General features: G+C 38.9%; 1 protein-coding gene across 1 annotated transcript in view; it reads left to right on the top strand.

The window, feature by feature from the left end:
• Positions 1 to 17,475, top strand: part of zfhx3b (zinc finger homeobox 3b) — a 298,590-nt gene that overhangs the window by 268,316 nt on the left and 12,799 nt on the right. The window contains 4 exon segments of the mRNA XM_028809792.2: positions 1,489 to 1,622; positions 3,176 to 3,376; positions 7,068 to 7,191; positions 8,548 to 14,097. Coding sequence (XP_028665625.1) covers positions 1,489 to 1,622; positions 3,176 to 3,376; positions 7,068 to 7,191; positions 8,548 to 14,097 — 6,009 coding nt within the window.

A 17,475-nucleotide genomic window follows, 5' to 3' on the forward strand; every position in this document is an offset into this window, starting at 1 on the left:
TCACATGAAATACAGTTCTGTGAAGCCAGCTTAGGAGAACTACTTGATTCACAAATTTCCAGTTAAAAGTGAAGAGGTCATGTCATGTTTCAGCAGGTCTACACCAAAAAGTTGAAACTCTGTCGTCATTTTGGAAACCACTGTCCTGAATCCACCCAGCTATCTTGTCTTTATCATGTAACCTGATTTTAGTCAAGTGTTTACCCAGGACACAACCTGTCAGCTAAAGCAGCATCCTTACTTGATAGCCCCTGTTGGACTCTGTTTGATCTGGACATTAAGTCACAGTGCAGTACCACCTAGCCATGAGGCTTACATGCTGTGCATCAAACTTATCCTGTGCTTTCTTTGTTTCACACCATGATTTGATATTCTGCAGTTCCAGACAGAATCACTAGATTAAGAAAGTGACTGAATTAAAAAAAAAAAAAAAAAACCTAATAATGAAATGTTGTTTAGATGACAGACCCATATTATACAGTGTAAGATTATATAGCTCATATAGAAGGTTAGAAATTTAAGATGTATGTGTATATATAAATATATATATATATATATATTTTTGTATCATGTTTAATGTGGGAGTTCATTTAGAGTTTTATGGGTAAGTTAATAGTTTTTATTATTAGTGTTAACAATTAAAAGTTAAGTTTTTTTCAGTATTTAATTTCACATTTTATTCCTCCTAAGAGGATTTGTTAAAACATCTTCAACATTCAATATGCTTTCAGACTGCATTCTAGATTCTTTGAATAGATGGCGCTGTTTCCCCAAAAATTTTGAAAGCAAAAGTAAGCAAATGACAAAGGAGGAAGAACTGAATTGTAACCAGAAGAAATGTAATGTTCTCTGCTTCTAAACATGTAATAGCCTTTAGATTCTATATTAAATTATTTTTGTGTGTGTGTATACATTTACAATTTTGTGAATTTCCCCTTGGGATTAATAAAGTATCTATCTATCTATCTATCTATCTATCTATCTATCTATCTATCTATCTATCTATCTATCTATCTATCTATCTATCATATATATATTGTATATATATATATACAAAACACACACACCTGTACAGTATATATAGATATAGATCTATATAGATAGCTATACACAAGCACATACACAACAGCTATATGTATTGTATATATGTTATGTAGCCCAGTGGTTTGTGCTGCTTCACAACTCCATCGTCCTGGGTTCACTGCCTACATAATGGACTTTACATATTCTCCTCTTGTTTGCTTGGGTTATCCTCCCACATCCCAAATAGATGCTTAACTGGCACCTCTAAACTTACCCAGTGTTTGTTTATGTGAATTTGCTATGCTTATGGTCTGTGCCCATTGCTGGTTTCTGCTCTGCGCTGACTACTACTAGAATAAATACGGATTACCTGTGCTCCTGAATTGGATAAGTGGGTTAAAAATGGAAGGATGAATATGATTGTATTTGTAGATTTTATCATTTTTTTTGTTTTTCATTCAGAAGCATCCAACCAGGTGGAGAAAGAAAACACAGATTCCTCTATCTCTTCCAAACGGCCATCTTCAAGAACTGAGGCTCAAGAGGCACAACTTGCCTCAAAGCGCCCCAGAACAGCAGACAAGTCCTCTACTGAGCAGGTGAGGGGCATCCTGGAAGTGTTGGCACACTAGAGTTTATGTATTTGTTCAGAGAATGATCTATGCACTGACATGGAGTGGAGTTTCTTTTATCCTTTTTTTTCTGGTAACATTTCTTAACCTCAGGAGTACAACAACTGATCAACTTTTAAAGCTAAAAATGTATTGGCCACTTTTAAAACTGTATATATTGTCACAGGTGGCTGGGGGGGCGACCTGGCCGGGACACCCTGGAGGACCGTAGGAGGGCTTACGCCTCCCCCAGACCACATGGGGGCGACCGCCCTGGTGGCTTTGGGGACCACGAGTACAGAGCTTTGAAGCTCAACCCTGTAGGGGCCTGTGGTCACCGCCAGGGGGCACCCCAATGCCTTTGGAGCCCTAGACCTCAGCACTACCGCCACACCCAGAAGTGCTGGGGGGAAGAGGATCGGGGACACCCGGAGTGCTTCCGGGTGCGGAGCCGGTACTTCCGCCACACTGGGGAGTGCCGGTGGAAGCTCATCAGAAGACACCTGGAGCACATCCGGGTGTGTATAAAAGGGACCGCCTCCCTCCATTCAATAGCTGGAGTCGGGTGGAAGAGGACGGAGCTCAGAGGAGAGGAGTGGAGGCGGTCAGGAGAAGAGAAAGGCATTGTGTAGAGGGCCTGGACCGTGGGTGATTGGTGCTGGGGCACTGGGTTGTGTGCTTCACTGCTGTACATAGTATTGTAAATAAACGTGTGTTGGGTGACAAAACAATGTCTGCCTGTCTGTTTCCAGCCTGTTCCCCACAATATATATATATATATATATATATGTGTGTGTGTGTGTGTGTGTGTATATATATATATATATATATATATATATATGTAGATATTCTGAATCTAAATGTGCTTATTCTGTTAACCTTTCCACTGAGAGTAACAGTATTGTGCCAATTGCTCTGAATTCCTGAATAAGCTTTATTTTTACTTGTGTTGATTACTGGGATGCAGCTCAGACTGCAACATGCTGTGGCTCGTTGGTGATATACAGTCACTCCAGATTCATAAACATTTTACTGAAAAAAAATGTTTCCACTGCTAATTCAATCTCATATTCTAGCTTGAACCTTACTCAGCCCCACGTGATGTTTTAAACACCTAATTATAAGTTAGCTAGTTCATACAACTAGATGCCACTGAAATCTGAAAATCTGAAATCACATTGACATTTTACAGAAACCCAATGTTTACTTGATAACCAAAAAGCCAAAACCTTTAGATTACATAACTACAAAATATTTTATTGGCTATTAAGTCTTTAGATAGTGCACAAAGTTCTTTCACATATATCTCACAAAAAGTAGAAGTCACCAGGAAAAGAACACCTCATGATGACTATTATTTATTTTGTTCTAATTTAGAGGAGTGAGTATTTTAATCGATCAACAGCCTAGCTCAGAAGAAACGTTATTGTTTCAAATTTTGTCAACTGCTTGGTCATTTATGCCAACAGGAAGCCAGAGTTAAGTGGAAGGTACCTGTCTTTGGTATGCTGATCCGCTTTTGCTTATTTTCATCCTCTCAGATGTACCAGTGCCCGTACTGCAAATACAGCAACACAGACGTGAACCGATTAAGGATGCATGTGATGACACAGCACTCAGTCCAGCCCATGTTCCGCTGCCCACTCTGCCAGGATATGCTCAATAACAAGATCCACCTTCAGTTTCACCTCACCCATCTGCACAGTGTGGCCCCTGACTGTGTGGAGAAGCTCATTGCCACGGTGAGTTGTGCCGCACGTATGAATTCAGTGTGCTTCAATGAGAATGAACACCTTCTCGTAACTGACTTACAGTAAGTGTGAAAATTGGTGGTGTATTGGACTACAGGTATTAGAAAAGCTGGCTTCTTTTTATTTTCTTTTAATATCTATGCCCTGCATTGTGTGTTCCACTGACTATGTGTATAATTGGACTTGTGCACCTATTAGGATGCGTCACATAGCCTGACCAAACACCATTTTTAAATATTATTCAGTGCAAAAGGGGATTGTTCCTGAGAAGGAGTGAATAACAGAACGTGGCTCACACTCTCCTGACCTTTTTGTTTTCAAGATGTTTTCCAGCATTTCCTGCACATTTATTTTTAAATGACCTCCAGTAAACTGTTACGAAATCCATCTGAAGTCATTTTCAATCACTTCTTTGAAATTGCATACATTGGTCAAAAAATATTTGAAAACAAAGAAAGTTTAAATTGGGGTGCAATAACACACCCTTCCAAGGCGAAGAGCTGTACTTCTGTTACGCTTTTTTTTTAATTTTGTTTTTTTTTAGTCAGTTTATCCATTTAATAATCCAAACTAAATTCCATTTCTGACATTTTGGTATGGGCAGATCTGCAAATAGGGGAATCAAGCTTTTCTTTAAGAATTCATATTTTAATATGTTGTTTTGTTTACCAACAAGTTTGTTCCCATTTTTGTTGCAAATATTTGATGTTCAGAGATGAACATTTTAGTATTTTGAAAAAAGATTTCTAAAAGAAAAAGCATTTGCAACATAGTGGGCTGTCATCTCCGTCACTCTCAAATATCATCACCAGCAGAGCAAAAGGGAAGGCATTAGTATGTAAGACAGCAGTAGCCATTCTTCTATAAAGGTAATGCACTGAGCTATTCAAAAAGGCTGCAGAGAGAAGCAGAGCTCATATAATGCACATTAAAACCAGCTTTTTTTTTTTAACAAGTGGAAATAAATTGAAAGGTGCTCTATCCTTTCGCATGTCTCTCTCAGACAAGCGTAATGAATTCTGAAATAGGTGACTTTTATTTCTTGCCGACTATGCATAAAGATGTGCTTTTTCTCTCCCTCTCTCTCTTTCTCTTGCTCTCTGTCCCTCCCTCCCTCCCTTTCTCTCCCTCTCTCTCTCTCTCTCTCGCTCCAGCACCCTTACTCCCTATGTCTCATTTTCTGTCTGTCTGAGATAGGGGTAATGAAAATAATTGTGCTTCATTAATTCCAAGTCTGGCTAGATGATAGCCATTTTGAACTATGTTTGCCAATTAGACAGTCTAAATTAAAAGTGACCTTGGGATACTCTCAGTGCTCGGCTCTTGTTGCCTAATGAAGCAGTTGTCTAGATACAGTCCACTTTGTAATGTAAATCACTGGCGTTTTTGTTTTTGTAACTTTCTATGCAGACTGCATTAATTTGCTACTTTTAGTTTTAATAATAATAAAAAAGATCCTTCCTTTCATTCCAGTACCATGCCTGATTATACTAATTGCTTGAAGATTGGGAAAAAAGTATTTAGTGTGTCACTTAACCCTTTGCCCTTCCAAACTGCTACAACATGGAAGGACTCCACCTTTTATTTCCAATTTCTTAAATGTCCTTTGACAATTGAGTAAAACATATCTCGCCAAAATAATTTGGATACGTCTTGTCTGTTGGTGATTAGAAAATTGTTCTTATGGATAAAGGTTCAATGCCTTTATGAAAATACAGAGAATAAAAGAAAATTACTTGCCAACATCTAATGAATTCCTCTTTTATACTATATAACCAGCTATAATTGTATTGTTAGCTCTTTATTGTTTTTATTTTTTACTTTTTTTGTTTTTTATTATACATAGAAGATATTAAAGAATCTTGTGAACAGATTTTGATCAAATATTTACACATTCATGTTCATATTAAGTGTTTTTTGATATATATATGTACTGTATATGTTTATATGTATATAGAAAGATTAATTTTATATGCATATGTGAGTATAAAACCAGTCTATGTGTATATAATATATACAGAGAGATGCACATTCATGCACCAGCACATACCTTATATACATATATATTTTGTGTGAATATTGATATAGTAATATTACTGAGACATGCGAGTGAATTTTTTTTACTGTACTATGCACACATGACAATAAACTTGAGCTTGAGATGTTATGTGTGTGTGTGTGTGCGTGTGTGCGTATTATATAATGTGTGTGTATAACAATGAACTATTTTACAACCAAAAAGGAAGACAACAATCACACATGCTCTGCAGTGTATCAAACTATGCATAATCCTATAATAGGGAATGAAGCTAGAAAGGTAAGCATTTACTGAACATTTAGGAGGAAAGCATCCTTTTCTTATTCTGGAGAATGTAGAAGATGCCGAGAAGTGACAGTGAACATGTTAAAGGCTGAATTAGTGCCAGTTTGGCTCAAAGCAAAGAATTAAAAAGCAAGATGCTTTAAATTGGAATGCAGAGTGGGGAGCGACACTGATTATTCTGTTTCAGGAGTTAATTGAAGGAAGGTGAAGCAGACGAGGCTTCATCTTCCAGACTCTTCGAATCTCAATCACTGATTATTGTTAAATAGGAGCTTGCTAATGAGAGCTCTTGATGAATTGTTGTCTTCTTTTTCTTTTTCTTTTTAGGGGTGGGGTTATTGGGGAGGGGGGGGGTCACTGTCATTCACACATGATTGACTTCAACCTTTCGAAGCTAAGAAAACCCTGCCACTTTTCCCTCACTTTCTAATCAATATTCATTGCTTTTTGAAATCTTCTAATTAAAAAAATGTACAAAATAAAATTAGCACACAGCAACAAACTGTGTGTCAATCTGTCGACTGATCAAGCTGCTCGTCCTTTAGTGTGAATCATGCAAAATGCAGATCTGTGTCCAGTATTACAAAACTTCTCGAATCACTCCTAGCCTAGTATTTTTTTGTTACCTTATCATCTAGTGGCAGTGTGGTCTAGTGGCTAAGATATTTTTATTTTAATTCTTATTTTGTGACTCTTATTTTGTGAGGTGTTATAAAAAGGAAAAATAAAATGTTAACCAGCATACTGTATCCTAATTTTATAAATCACACTAGGTAAAATAATTATCCAAATATGCAGCAGTAATACTTTGCTTTTAATATTTACTATTGGTTTTTCTTTCTGTGGTGTGGTCACAACATTACCTATAAACTACGTTGTAAATGCCATGTGTCAAGTGCACTGAACTGTTACCAGATATCTTTTTGTTTAAACATTTCATGATATATTCCCTCACACTTTCTCACTGTAATTGTTTTTCTTCTCAGAATGTGTAAAATGTATGTAGGCTTCTGTACATTATCCATCTTAACTAGATTAAATTAATTATAGTATTGCAATAATTGATGTCATGTGATCATTTAACTCATTTGTTTTGATAAATATTTACAGTTATAGGAAAGTGCACAATTCTGATGTCTTAATCATATTGCCTTTTTTAGCTTCTAGTCGTTTCAAAACATTAATTAAAAACATTAGAGAGGTTTATCTATCATGTTTTTTTTTAACAAGGTACAAGTGATGAACATTAACACAATAATAAAGTGGCCACACATTAGCAAATGTTAACCATGGTCATTGTAACATACCACTCAGTTACAAAAGTAATTCTAATAAATCTCTTTTTGCTTTGTGTTGTAGGTAAGTGCCTCAGAGGTGCTACCTACAAGCATGTTCATACCAGTACCAGGGCCTGATCGGGAAGGACAAAATTCATCTCAGACTACAGCCAACTCAAACAATGAAGAATCAAAAAAGAAAACAGGTCCGTTCATGTTTACCATTTTATTTTGTATTATATACTATCGAGATTCAAACAGGGCTACACCAGCAGCCAGAGATCTGACAGTAGATATAATGTAAAGTTTGCCAAGACTGGTGATCAGGTCTTTTTTTGGATGATTTTCATAATGTTTTTTATGTTTTGTTTAAAAAAACGCATTTCTCGGATTTTCCCTTTTTCAGGGATTTGTACATTTTTCCAATTACAAGCTTATTTTATGTGTCAAACATTATTTGAAGATGTGTATGACAAAATTCTGAAACCTTGCCAAATCTTCTATTCATTTGACTAAGTTACAGCGTTCAATTAATTGTTACCGTTACTTTTTAAAGAAAATGTAAGGAGTCTAATAAATGTAATAGGTAAATTATTTTTATGGAAAAGAAGAACACTGTTTTTTTCTGTTTTTAACATAATAAAAGAGGACTCTGATAACAAATAATGCAGTAGTTAGCTATCTTTCATTACTCAATTCTTCCATTATGATGTGCATTGTCATCACTATCAGGGGAAGTCACATTCTAGCCCTATCACATCTATTCTTTCACATAGTACCTGTAATAGAAAACTGGTTTGTGAAATAATTATTTTTACATATTAAATTTCTAAAAGATTCAACAAGAACATAGAAAGGAGCAAACATATTGTAATACAACAAAGCAATGTATTCAGTTCGCCATGGCAGATATGCTATTGACAAGGACTGTGCTGAAGATGAAACTTCATTACCGCAGAAATAAGGGTGACAATATCAGTTTTTGTATGCCATATAGATGTATGCTTTTAAGACTAATTGACCCCGATTCACAGAAATGGAGAAACATTCAATTACACAGAGTTGTAATCCCACTAGTAAGCAGTGCACTGCATTATTTTCTGCTACATTTCCAACAGCAGCCATAAGAAAAGACTGATGTACGTATCCACTCACTTGTTTGCTCCAGTTATTTTTCAGGGGACACTTGTTTAATATTGTGAGTCAATCTGCTCGCATGTAAAGTAAATACAAGAAAATTGTACTATTTTCAGAGTTGTTAGTGAGTTGTTTGAGACAGGTACAATAAGTGTATTTTTGTTTTGATAGGGATTTTATACTCTGTCTAGACTTGAGGTTTTTAACTTGATGCAGGCAGGTTTACAATATGGAACTGGCTGTCAATACAAATGGTTTTTGGTCTATTACTAGTTGATTGTTCACTATATAAGCATTTACTTGATTTTCACATTACTTATGTTACAAGTCAATAGTATAGATCAATACATTTCTGCTATGTTTGATGGTAATATATTGTACATTATTATTATTCTCATTCATTTGGTAATGTTTATGCTCGACAGATGTTCCTGAGGCTGATCATGAGCATGTCAGCAGTGTACCTGTGGACAGTATGGACCCTCGAAGTACAGAACCTCAGAAATCACCTCTGGAGGACCAAGGAGCAACAAAAGAAGACTCTGCAGGTTTTCTCTGCTGGAAGAAAGGGTGCAATCAAATCTTCAAGACATCCAACTCTCTGCAAGTCCACTTCAATGAAGTGCACAACAAGAGACCTCAGCTCCCTGTTTCAGATCGCCATGTTTATAAATATCGCTGTAATCAGTGCAGTTTGGCATTCAAAACCGTGGAAAAGCTCCAGTTGCATTCGCAATATCATATTATTCGGGCAGCCACCATGTGCTGTCTCTGTCAGCGTAGCTTCAGGACTCTCCAAGCACTTAAGAAGCACCTTGAGACTAGCCATCTAGAGCTCAGTGAGGCTGACATCCAACAGTTGTATGGAGGCTTGCTTATTAATGGTGACTTGATGGTCATGGGTGACCCCTCACTGGGAGAGGAGCAAGGTGCCATTGGTGAGGAAGACAAAGAAGGAGAAGAAAGTGACCCAGAAGAAAAACAGAGCCCAGCTGGTAGTGATTCTGGATCTATTCAGGAAGACTCCGGTTTAGAGCCAAAAAGAGCACTGCCTTTTAGGAAAGGTCCAAATTTTACCATGGAGAAGTTTTTAGATCCATCCAGGCCATTTAAATGTACGGTGTGCAAGGAGTCGTTTACTCAAAAGAACATTCTCCTAGTCCATTACAACTCTGTCTCCCATCTACACAAAGTCAAAAGAGCATTGCAGGAGTCGACCACAGGCCAACCAGAGCCCACCAGCAGCCCAGACAACAAGCCATTTAAATGCAGCACGTGTAATGTGGCCTATAGTCAGAGTTCTACACTGGAGATTCACATGCGTTCAGTTCTCCACCAGACCAAGGCTAGAGCTGCAAAACTGGAAGCGGCTGGAGGCAGCAGCAGCAGTACAGTTAGTACGAGTGGAAGTGGCGTAGGGGGTGGTGGCTCATCAGTAGGAACATCTACACCAAGCCCAAATTCAATGACTAATGCTGTTGGATCCAATAGTAATAACTCTACAGCAGTGTCCCACAATTCTCAGAGCATGACAGCTGGAAATCAAGTGCCATCATTATTGTCAGCAGAAATAATTGGTATGCCAATGGCATCTGCTGGCCTCCCTTCTCCTTCAGAACATAAAGATGTAAAAAAGAAAAAACTAGCTGACATGCTGTCCACCAGAGGACATCAACAACAACAGCTCCAGCAGCAGCAGCAGCAGTTCCAGCAACAGCAACAGCTAGCTCAAGCTCAGGCACAGGCTCAGGCACAAGCCCAGCTTCAGCAGGAGCTTCAGCAACAAGCAGCTTTAATCCAATCTCAGTTGTTCAACCCAGCACTTCTGCAACATTTCCCAATGACCACAGAAGCTTTGCTTCAGCTACAGCAGCAGCATCTCTTGTTTCCATTCTATATCCCTGGTGCCGAGTTCCAACTCAATCCTGAGCTTAACCTACCAGTTAGCAGCTCTGCTCTTAGCCTACCTGGACCATCCTCCTCTCTCTTAGAGGACCTTAAGCACTCTGCTCAACAAGCACAGCAAACATGTCTGCAGCAACAGTTAATTCATCACCAACAGCACCATCACCAACAGCAACAGCAGCAAGGGCAGATGTCTTTGCTGCAGCAGAATGTGTCACTTCTTTCACAGGTTGAAAAAAAGCCAAAGCCACAATGTCACAATGAGAAAGAAAGGGATGGACATCGAGACAAAGAGGTAGCTGAGAAGATAGATGATGGAGGACTTCTCTCTAGGGATGGCACTCTAGAGAGCCTAAAACCCAAAGATAAGAAAGAGCAACATCAGACAACAACTGCTGGCAGCTCAGAGTCTGGCTTCCCTCCTCCCAGAATTGCTTCTGACGCACGGGGCAACGCTACCAAAGCTCTACTAGAAAATTTTGGGTTTGAGTTGGTCATCCAATATAATGAGAACAAGCAGAAGGTACAGAAAAAAGCTGGAGGCAATGTAGCTTCAGGACAAGGTATCAACACCAATGGTAGTCGAGCCATGGATCCATACGATGGCCTAGAAAAACTGGAATGTGAAGCTTGTGGAAAGTTGTTTTCAAATATCTTGATATTAAAAAGTCACCAGGAGCATGTCCACCAAGCCTTTTTCCCATTCCGATCTTTAGAGAGATTTGCAAAAGAGTACAGAGAACATTATGACAAATTGTACCCTCTCAGACCCCAGACACCAGATGCACCACCCCCACCTCCCCCACCTCCACCACCTGCTCCACCCCAGCAAAATTCAGCTTCAAACATCCCTGCTTCTGCACCACCAATCACACCTCCTGCCATTTCCACTCCGCAACCTCCATTGTCCATGACCCAGCTTCCTATGTCCATGGAACTGCCAATATTTCCACCCCTCATGATGCAGCCCATGCCTCTTCAGCCTTTGCCTACACAGATCCCTACCCAACTTCCTGCTGTGGATCCCCTGTCTACTGATTTAGCACAATTATATCAACAGCAGCTCACTCCTGCTATGCTTCAACAACAGCAGCAAAACAAAAGGCCCCGAACCCGTATTACCGATGACCAGCTACGTGTCCTGCGGCAGTATTTTGACATTAACAACTCCCCTAATGAGGAACAAATTAAAGAGATGGCAGATAAGTCTGGACTTCCTCAGAAGGTCATCAAGCACTGGTTTCGCAATACACTCTTTAAAGAACGACAACGTAACAAAGACTCGCCATATAATTTTAACAACCCACCTGTCACTACCCTTGAAGAGCCCAAAATTGATTCAAAGCCCCCTTCACCTGAACCTCTGAAGCCTGACTATTTTGGGAGCAAGAGATCCTCAAGGACACGATTCACTGATTACCAACTGCGCATCCTGCAGGATTTCTTTGATGCCAATGCTTATCCCAAAGATGATGAATTTGAGCAGTTGTCAAACTTGCTAAATCTTCCCACGCGGGTAATTGTTGTTTGGTTCCAGAATGCCCGCCAAAAAGCTCGTAAAAATTATGAAAACCAAGGAGAAGGTGGGAAAGAGGGTGAAAGGAGAGAGTTGTCCAATGATCGTTACATTCGGACCAGCAATCTTAACTACCAATGCAAGAAGTGCAGTCTGGTTTTCCAGAGAATCTTTGACCTCATCAAACACCAAAAGAAGCTCTGCTATAAAGATGAAGATGAGGAAGGGCAATATGACAGTCAAAATGAAGATTCCATGGATGCGTTTCATGAATATCATACACCATCTGGCTCATCGTGCAGCACACCAATGCCTTCCTGTTCCAGTCTTTGTTCTTTACCTTCATCCTCAGTACCATATATGTCTGAAAAGGAAGAAGGTATCCCCACTAGCAAGCAAAACTCATACGATGAAAAAGGTAAACAGTCATCTGAAGCACCTGGTCTGATCCACCTGCAGGATAACCCTGAGTCAATAAAACAAGAAAACTCCCAGCATTCCCTGATAGAGCAGCAACAGGAAGAAAGAGTGCAGGCAGCACCAAAGACACCACAGCTTTCATCTCCTTCCCAGTCTCATCAGCAACAATGCGGTTCAACAGTTTCTCAAGTAAGCCCCAATCCTACACAGGTATCACATTTGCCCCTAAATCCACAATTGACCTCTACTCCACAACAACAGCAATTAGGAAATATGTCTCAGCAGATGGTACCTTACCAGTGTGACCAATGCAAGCTGGCCTTTCCTTCATTTGAGCACTGGCAAGAACACCAGCAGCTTCATTTTCTTACAGTGCAAAACCAATTTATCCACCCACAGTTTCTTGACAGAACCATGGACATGCCTTTCATGCTGTTTGATCCTAGCAACCCCCTGCTGGCTAGCCAGCTACTCCAAGGCGCAATGCCACAAATTCCCACAAGTTCTGCTACATCTCCTTCAACTCCAACCTCCACCATGAATTCCCTTAAAAGAAAACTAGAAGAGAAAGCTGGGGCAAGCCCTGGAGAGAATGACAGTGGGAACAGTGGAGAGGAGCCACACAGAGATAAGCGCCTAAGAACCACCATCACACCAGAGCAGCTAGAGATTTTGTACCAAAAGTATCTTCTGGATTCCAATCCTACCCGTAAAATGCTCGATCATATTGCCCATGAGGTTGGTCTGAAAAAACGTGTTGTCCAAGTATGGTTCCAGAATACACGAGCCCGAGAAAGAAAAGGCCAGTTCCGTGCTGTAGGGCCTGCCCAAGCCCATCGCCGGTGTCCTTTTTGCAGGGCTCTTTTTAAAGCAAAGACTGCATTAGAAGCTCACATCCGATCTCGCCACTGGCATGAAGCCAAGCGTGCCGGCTACAATTTAACACTTTCCAGTATGCTTCCGGATCAGGAAGGTTATCAACTAAAAGGGGATCCAATGGATGGGCCAAGCTTCTCCCATCTTCCTCAGACCAATAGTGATGGGCACTGTTCGTCTTTGTCACCTGTCAATAAAAGTATGGATCTCTCTCCCAGAGCTTTGCTTAGCCCATCATCAATTAAGGTGGAAGGAATGGAAGATTTTGAAAGCCAAACAATGTCTTCAGTCAATCTGAGTTTTGATCAGAGTAAGCTGGATAATGATGATTGTTCTTCAGTTAATACAGCCATCACGGACACTACAACAGGGGATGAGGCCAATATTGATAATGAGAGTGCCACTGGAATGTCGTCTGAATCTAAACAAGGCCATAATCAGGGTGACCTCATTTCTAAGTCTGGTGGAATTGCCCCATCTTTGGAGAATGAAGACCAAATGTCTTCAGGTCTTGTTAGCCCTGCAACTAGTTTTTATGCCAAGGATTTTGAGAATGAGACACTGGTGGATTACAGTGAGACCTCCAGTCTGGCAGACCCATGTTCTCCCAGTCCTGGTGCCAGTACATCTGGTAACAAGAATATGGATAGTGGTGACAGACCTGGCCAAAAGCGCTTCCGGACTCAGATGACCAACCTCCAGCTAAAGGTTTTAAAATCTTGCTTTAATGACTACAGGACTCCTACTATGCTGGAATGTGAGGTGCTTGGCAATGACATTGGACTTCCAAAAAGGGTTGTTCAGGTGTGGTTCCAAAATGCACGAGCAAAGGAGAAAAAGTCCAAACTCAGTATGGCCAAGCACTTTGGTATCAACCAAACATCGTATGAGGGACCTAAAACTGAATGCACATTGTGTGGCATCAAGTACAGTGCTCGGCTATCAGTCCGAGACCACATTTTCTCCCAGCAGCACATCTCCAAAGTGAAGGACACCATTGGAAGTCAGCTGGACAAAGAGAAAGAATACTTTGATCCAGCCACTGTTCGGCAGTTGATGGCTCAACAAGAACTGGACCGGATCAAGAAAGCCAATGAGGTATTGGGGTTAGCGGCTCAGCAGCAAGCGATATTTGACAGCCCCCCTCTTCAGGCTCTGAACCTTCCTTCTGCTTACCCCACTCTACAGGGGATCCCTCCAGTCTTGTTGCCAGGGGTTGGCAGCCCCTCATTACCAGGCTTTGCATCGTCAAATACAGGTATGACTGTGTAATAAAAATTGTCTTATGATAAGTATGTCAACGCAGGGGTGGTACACTTTAGATTAACTGTATAGCGTCTTTAACTGATTTTAGTGATATTTACAGAATTCACAGATATACATGTGTGTTTAAGCAAATTTGTATTTAGGCCTGCAAACTAGCCACCCCCATTTTGCAAGAATGAACAGCACAAATCTCCCAAATAATTAATTGTAGAGGAAAGTTTGTGATCTTAATTAATAAAAAAGATATTTTTTAAGAGAAAAAGCAGGATGTTCCAATACAATATGACCCCAACAATTCATTTTATAGGTTCCATACAGAAACATGTTGTAAATTCCTGAAGACCTCAGCATAAACATATTAGTGCAAATAAAAAATATACATTTTTGTCATTTACTAAATTTATTGTAAATTCTAATCTTTATTTTCACCATTCAAAATTCTGATAATGTTTTTAGCAGCATATTTTTATCAAGTCACTTAACATATTCTATATATTTTTTCTCAAATTGGGTTTAGCAGTGTTTTTGAAGTTTTCAGGATTTTGGTAGAATCATAGTACAAATATAAGAAAGGTTTTTATTGACACATCACCAACAATTAAAATCAGCAGTGATTGTAAACTATTGTGGGTCATACTTCACCTCGTCTTATATTAAATAATGAACATTTTTAATGCAGAATGACAGTAAAATGAAAATCGTCTCATCTCCAAATTTCCCTCCTAGTCATAATGATTCAGCAGAATGTTACAGGAAAACATCAGAAATTAAGACGTTGGAGTTTTATTTCCTTACTTCTTTCCATATGTCTTCACCGCAATTACACAAAGAAATTAATCTTTGAACAGTAATTGTGCCCCTTGGTATTTGTGGATGGCTCACAATATATCATTTTGTCAGAAAACAATAAAATAAGAGTTTGCTATACGAGTATATTTTAAAGATTAAGCTGAGTTAGATACATATATACATTTATATATAGCAAAGATAACGTTCTGGGTCATCACAAAATGCTGATGACTTCAGTGTATTTTAAAATACTAAGCAAAATAATTGCCATTTGTGTCAGTTTGACAGGTCTTGCTCCGAACATCTTTTTCATTGAAGTAACCAGACCTTTGTTTTTTGCTGGAACCTTAGTGAATTTGTAAAATTGTGTCCATGAAGCAAAAGGCAGTCCTCACACACAAGCACAAAGCCGTGCACAGATGCTACTGTATATAGGCAGTGTACACTGAAAGCATGTTTTACCCACCCACATTTTAAAGGATACGATCGGTGTGTTTTAGCTCAAAATTATTTCTTCACAATGAATTGCGGTGCTAGGTTATGTTGCACCCCAGGCCAAGCTTATTAGTGTTCTGTAGCTAACCTATGTGGTTGGGTCCCCCCTCCTTGCCTTTATGATCTGAACCCTAGGCGAATGCTTAATTTGCCTGGAGGCACTGGCCCTCTTCACAATCACAGTATTTATTTTATTACCACATAAAATTGTATTCTTAAGTGAAAAAAAAAACCTTGTCTATTCTTGCAATTCACAATGGAGCTGAAGGGTACACTGATCCAATAATAAAATTAATGCTTAAATTTACCAAACATCGGATATTAATCCGCATCTTGAGATTGCACAAATATTGTAAAAGGGTATATCCATGTCACTTTAGGAAAGAATAAAAAAGTAAACAAGCTATTTGTGAGATTTGGCTATTTTAAAAGAAAACTGGCTCTGCACCACATCTCACCAATTGTCTTTCACTCTGCAGCACTGTGTGAAAGGCAAGTAAAAGGTTCCTGTCCACGCAAGCACAATCCCATTCAAGCTAACCTGTAACTGCCATTTCAAATTATCTTTATGGCTTTGAATATGTGTTATAAATAACAATATGGCATGCCTGGGTGAACTTGCAAACTCTGCACAGACAACGACCAGACATACGATTCAAACCCATGACACTAGATCAGTAAAACAGAATTGATTGTTCTACATTACCACCATACCAAGGAGCTACTCATCAATTGAGTATTCAGTTTGCTAGTAAACATTTTCATCGTTAATATTTTACGGTCCTACATTTCAGCCCACATCACTTGCATCTGTAGTGAAATGACTCACCTTAAATATGTTTGGATCATGTTTTCTTTTCCTCTTTGGGTGCAAGTAGTCATTCATGGAGAAATGAGTGGTACAAACTCGCAGGTTTGCTTTCAGTGTTCCATTCGAGTGTTCACATCTAACCTAAGCGCTATAAATTTCAAGATATCGTGATTGCCACAAGGAAGTTGATGTAAACTGTAAACGTTTCTTTTTCAAGTTTATAATCATATCCTGCATATGCACAGTCAAAATTGCTCTAAACAAATTCTGGCATGTGTTTAGTTTCATGCTGATCGACTTCCCTATTTACATCTAAACTGAATCCACGATGGCGGCTTTGAGCAAATAAGCAAACAGGAAATGCCTTCTTATCTCAACAACAATATGTGATAAAATAATTATTTCTAGTTTCCTTTTGTTATCACAAAAATGCCTCATAAAAGTGGAAGACATGTTTTCTTAAATCAAAGTGGACATATTTGGTACGGTTTAAGGTTTCGTCATTCACCTATGGATCCTGATACTCTTTAGCCCTATTTATAACCTGACGAGGACAGACATAGTATTTTCAAAATTTATAGCAAAAGCTCTAATTTAAAACACAGTTTTATGTGACAAATGAATATATAAAACAATTGAGAAGAAATCATTTTGACTTAAAAAAATAAATAAATAAATAACAAAAGGAGGACCAACAGGTTCTTGTCTACTTCCTCTCCATGGTGCTGTACCATTTTTTCAGAGAATGAATGGAATGAGAAAAAATCCAGCTACTTCACTGTTTGAACTACAAAATAATATGCCTGTAATTACGTTGCATTTTTAAAATTTTCCACACGATTTCTGAGAGAATTAACCACTTGTGGTCAATTATTAAACAGGTACTACATTGAGAAATTGTGTCCCTCTTTTCATAAAAGAAAGAAAACATGTAATTGAATAAATGTGACGCATACAATTATTTACACTATGAGTATTATATTAAGTGCAAGATGATAAATAATAAAAGTGGTTTGTTAGTTGAAGAAAGTGTGTTGCATATTCTTTGATATTAAACTTTAGAATGGAAACATTTCAATAATAGTAGACAGCATTTTACCTGTGACATGTTTGTATCATATGCCCGACATTGTCGGTTCTTTTTATGTTTGCAAAGTTTTCTGAAGGAACTTAAGTTTCCCAAAACTGTGCACAGCCTGAGTATGGATTGTGAGTGGGGCTCTTTTTAAGCCTCGTTGCAGCTTTGCACCCGATAGCATTGGATCCAGCCCCCAA

This window comes from Erpetoichthys calabaricus, chromosome 9 (assembly GCF_900747795.2).
Source record: "Erpetoichthys calabaricus chromosome 9, fErpCal1.3, whole genome shotgun sequence".
Taxonomy (NCBI): Eukaryota; Metazoa; Chordata; class Cladistia; order Polypteriformes; family Polypteridae; genus Erpetoichthys; species Erpetoichthys calabaricus.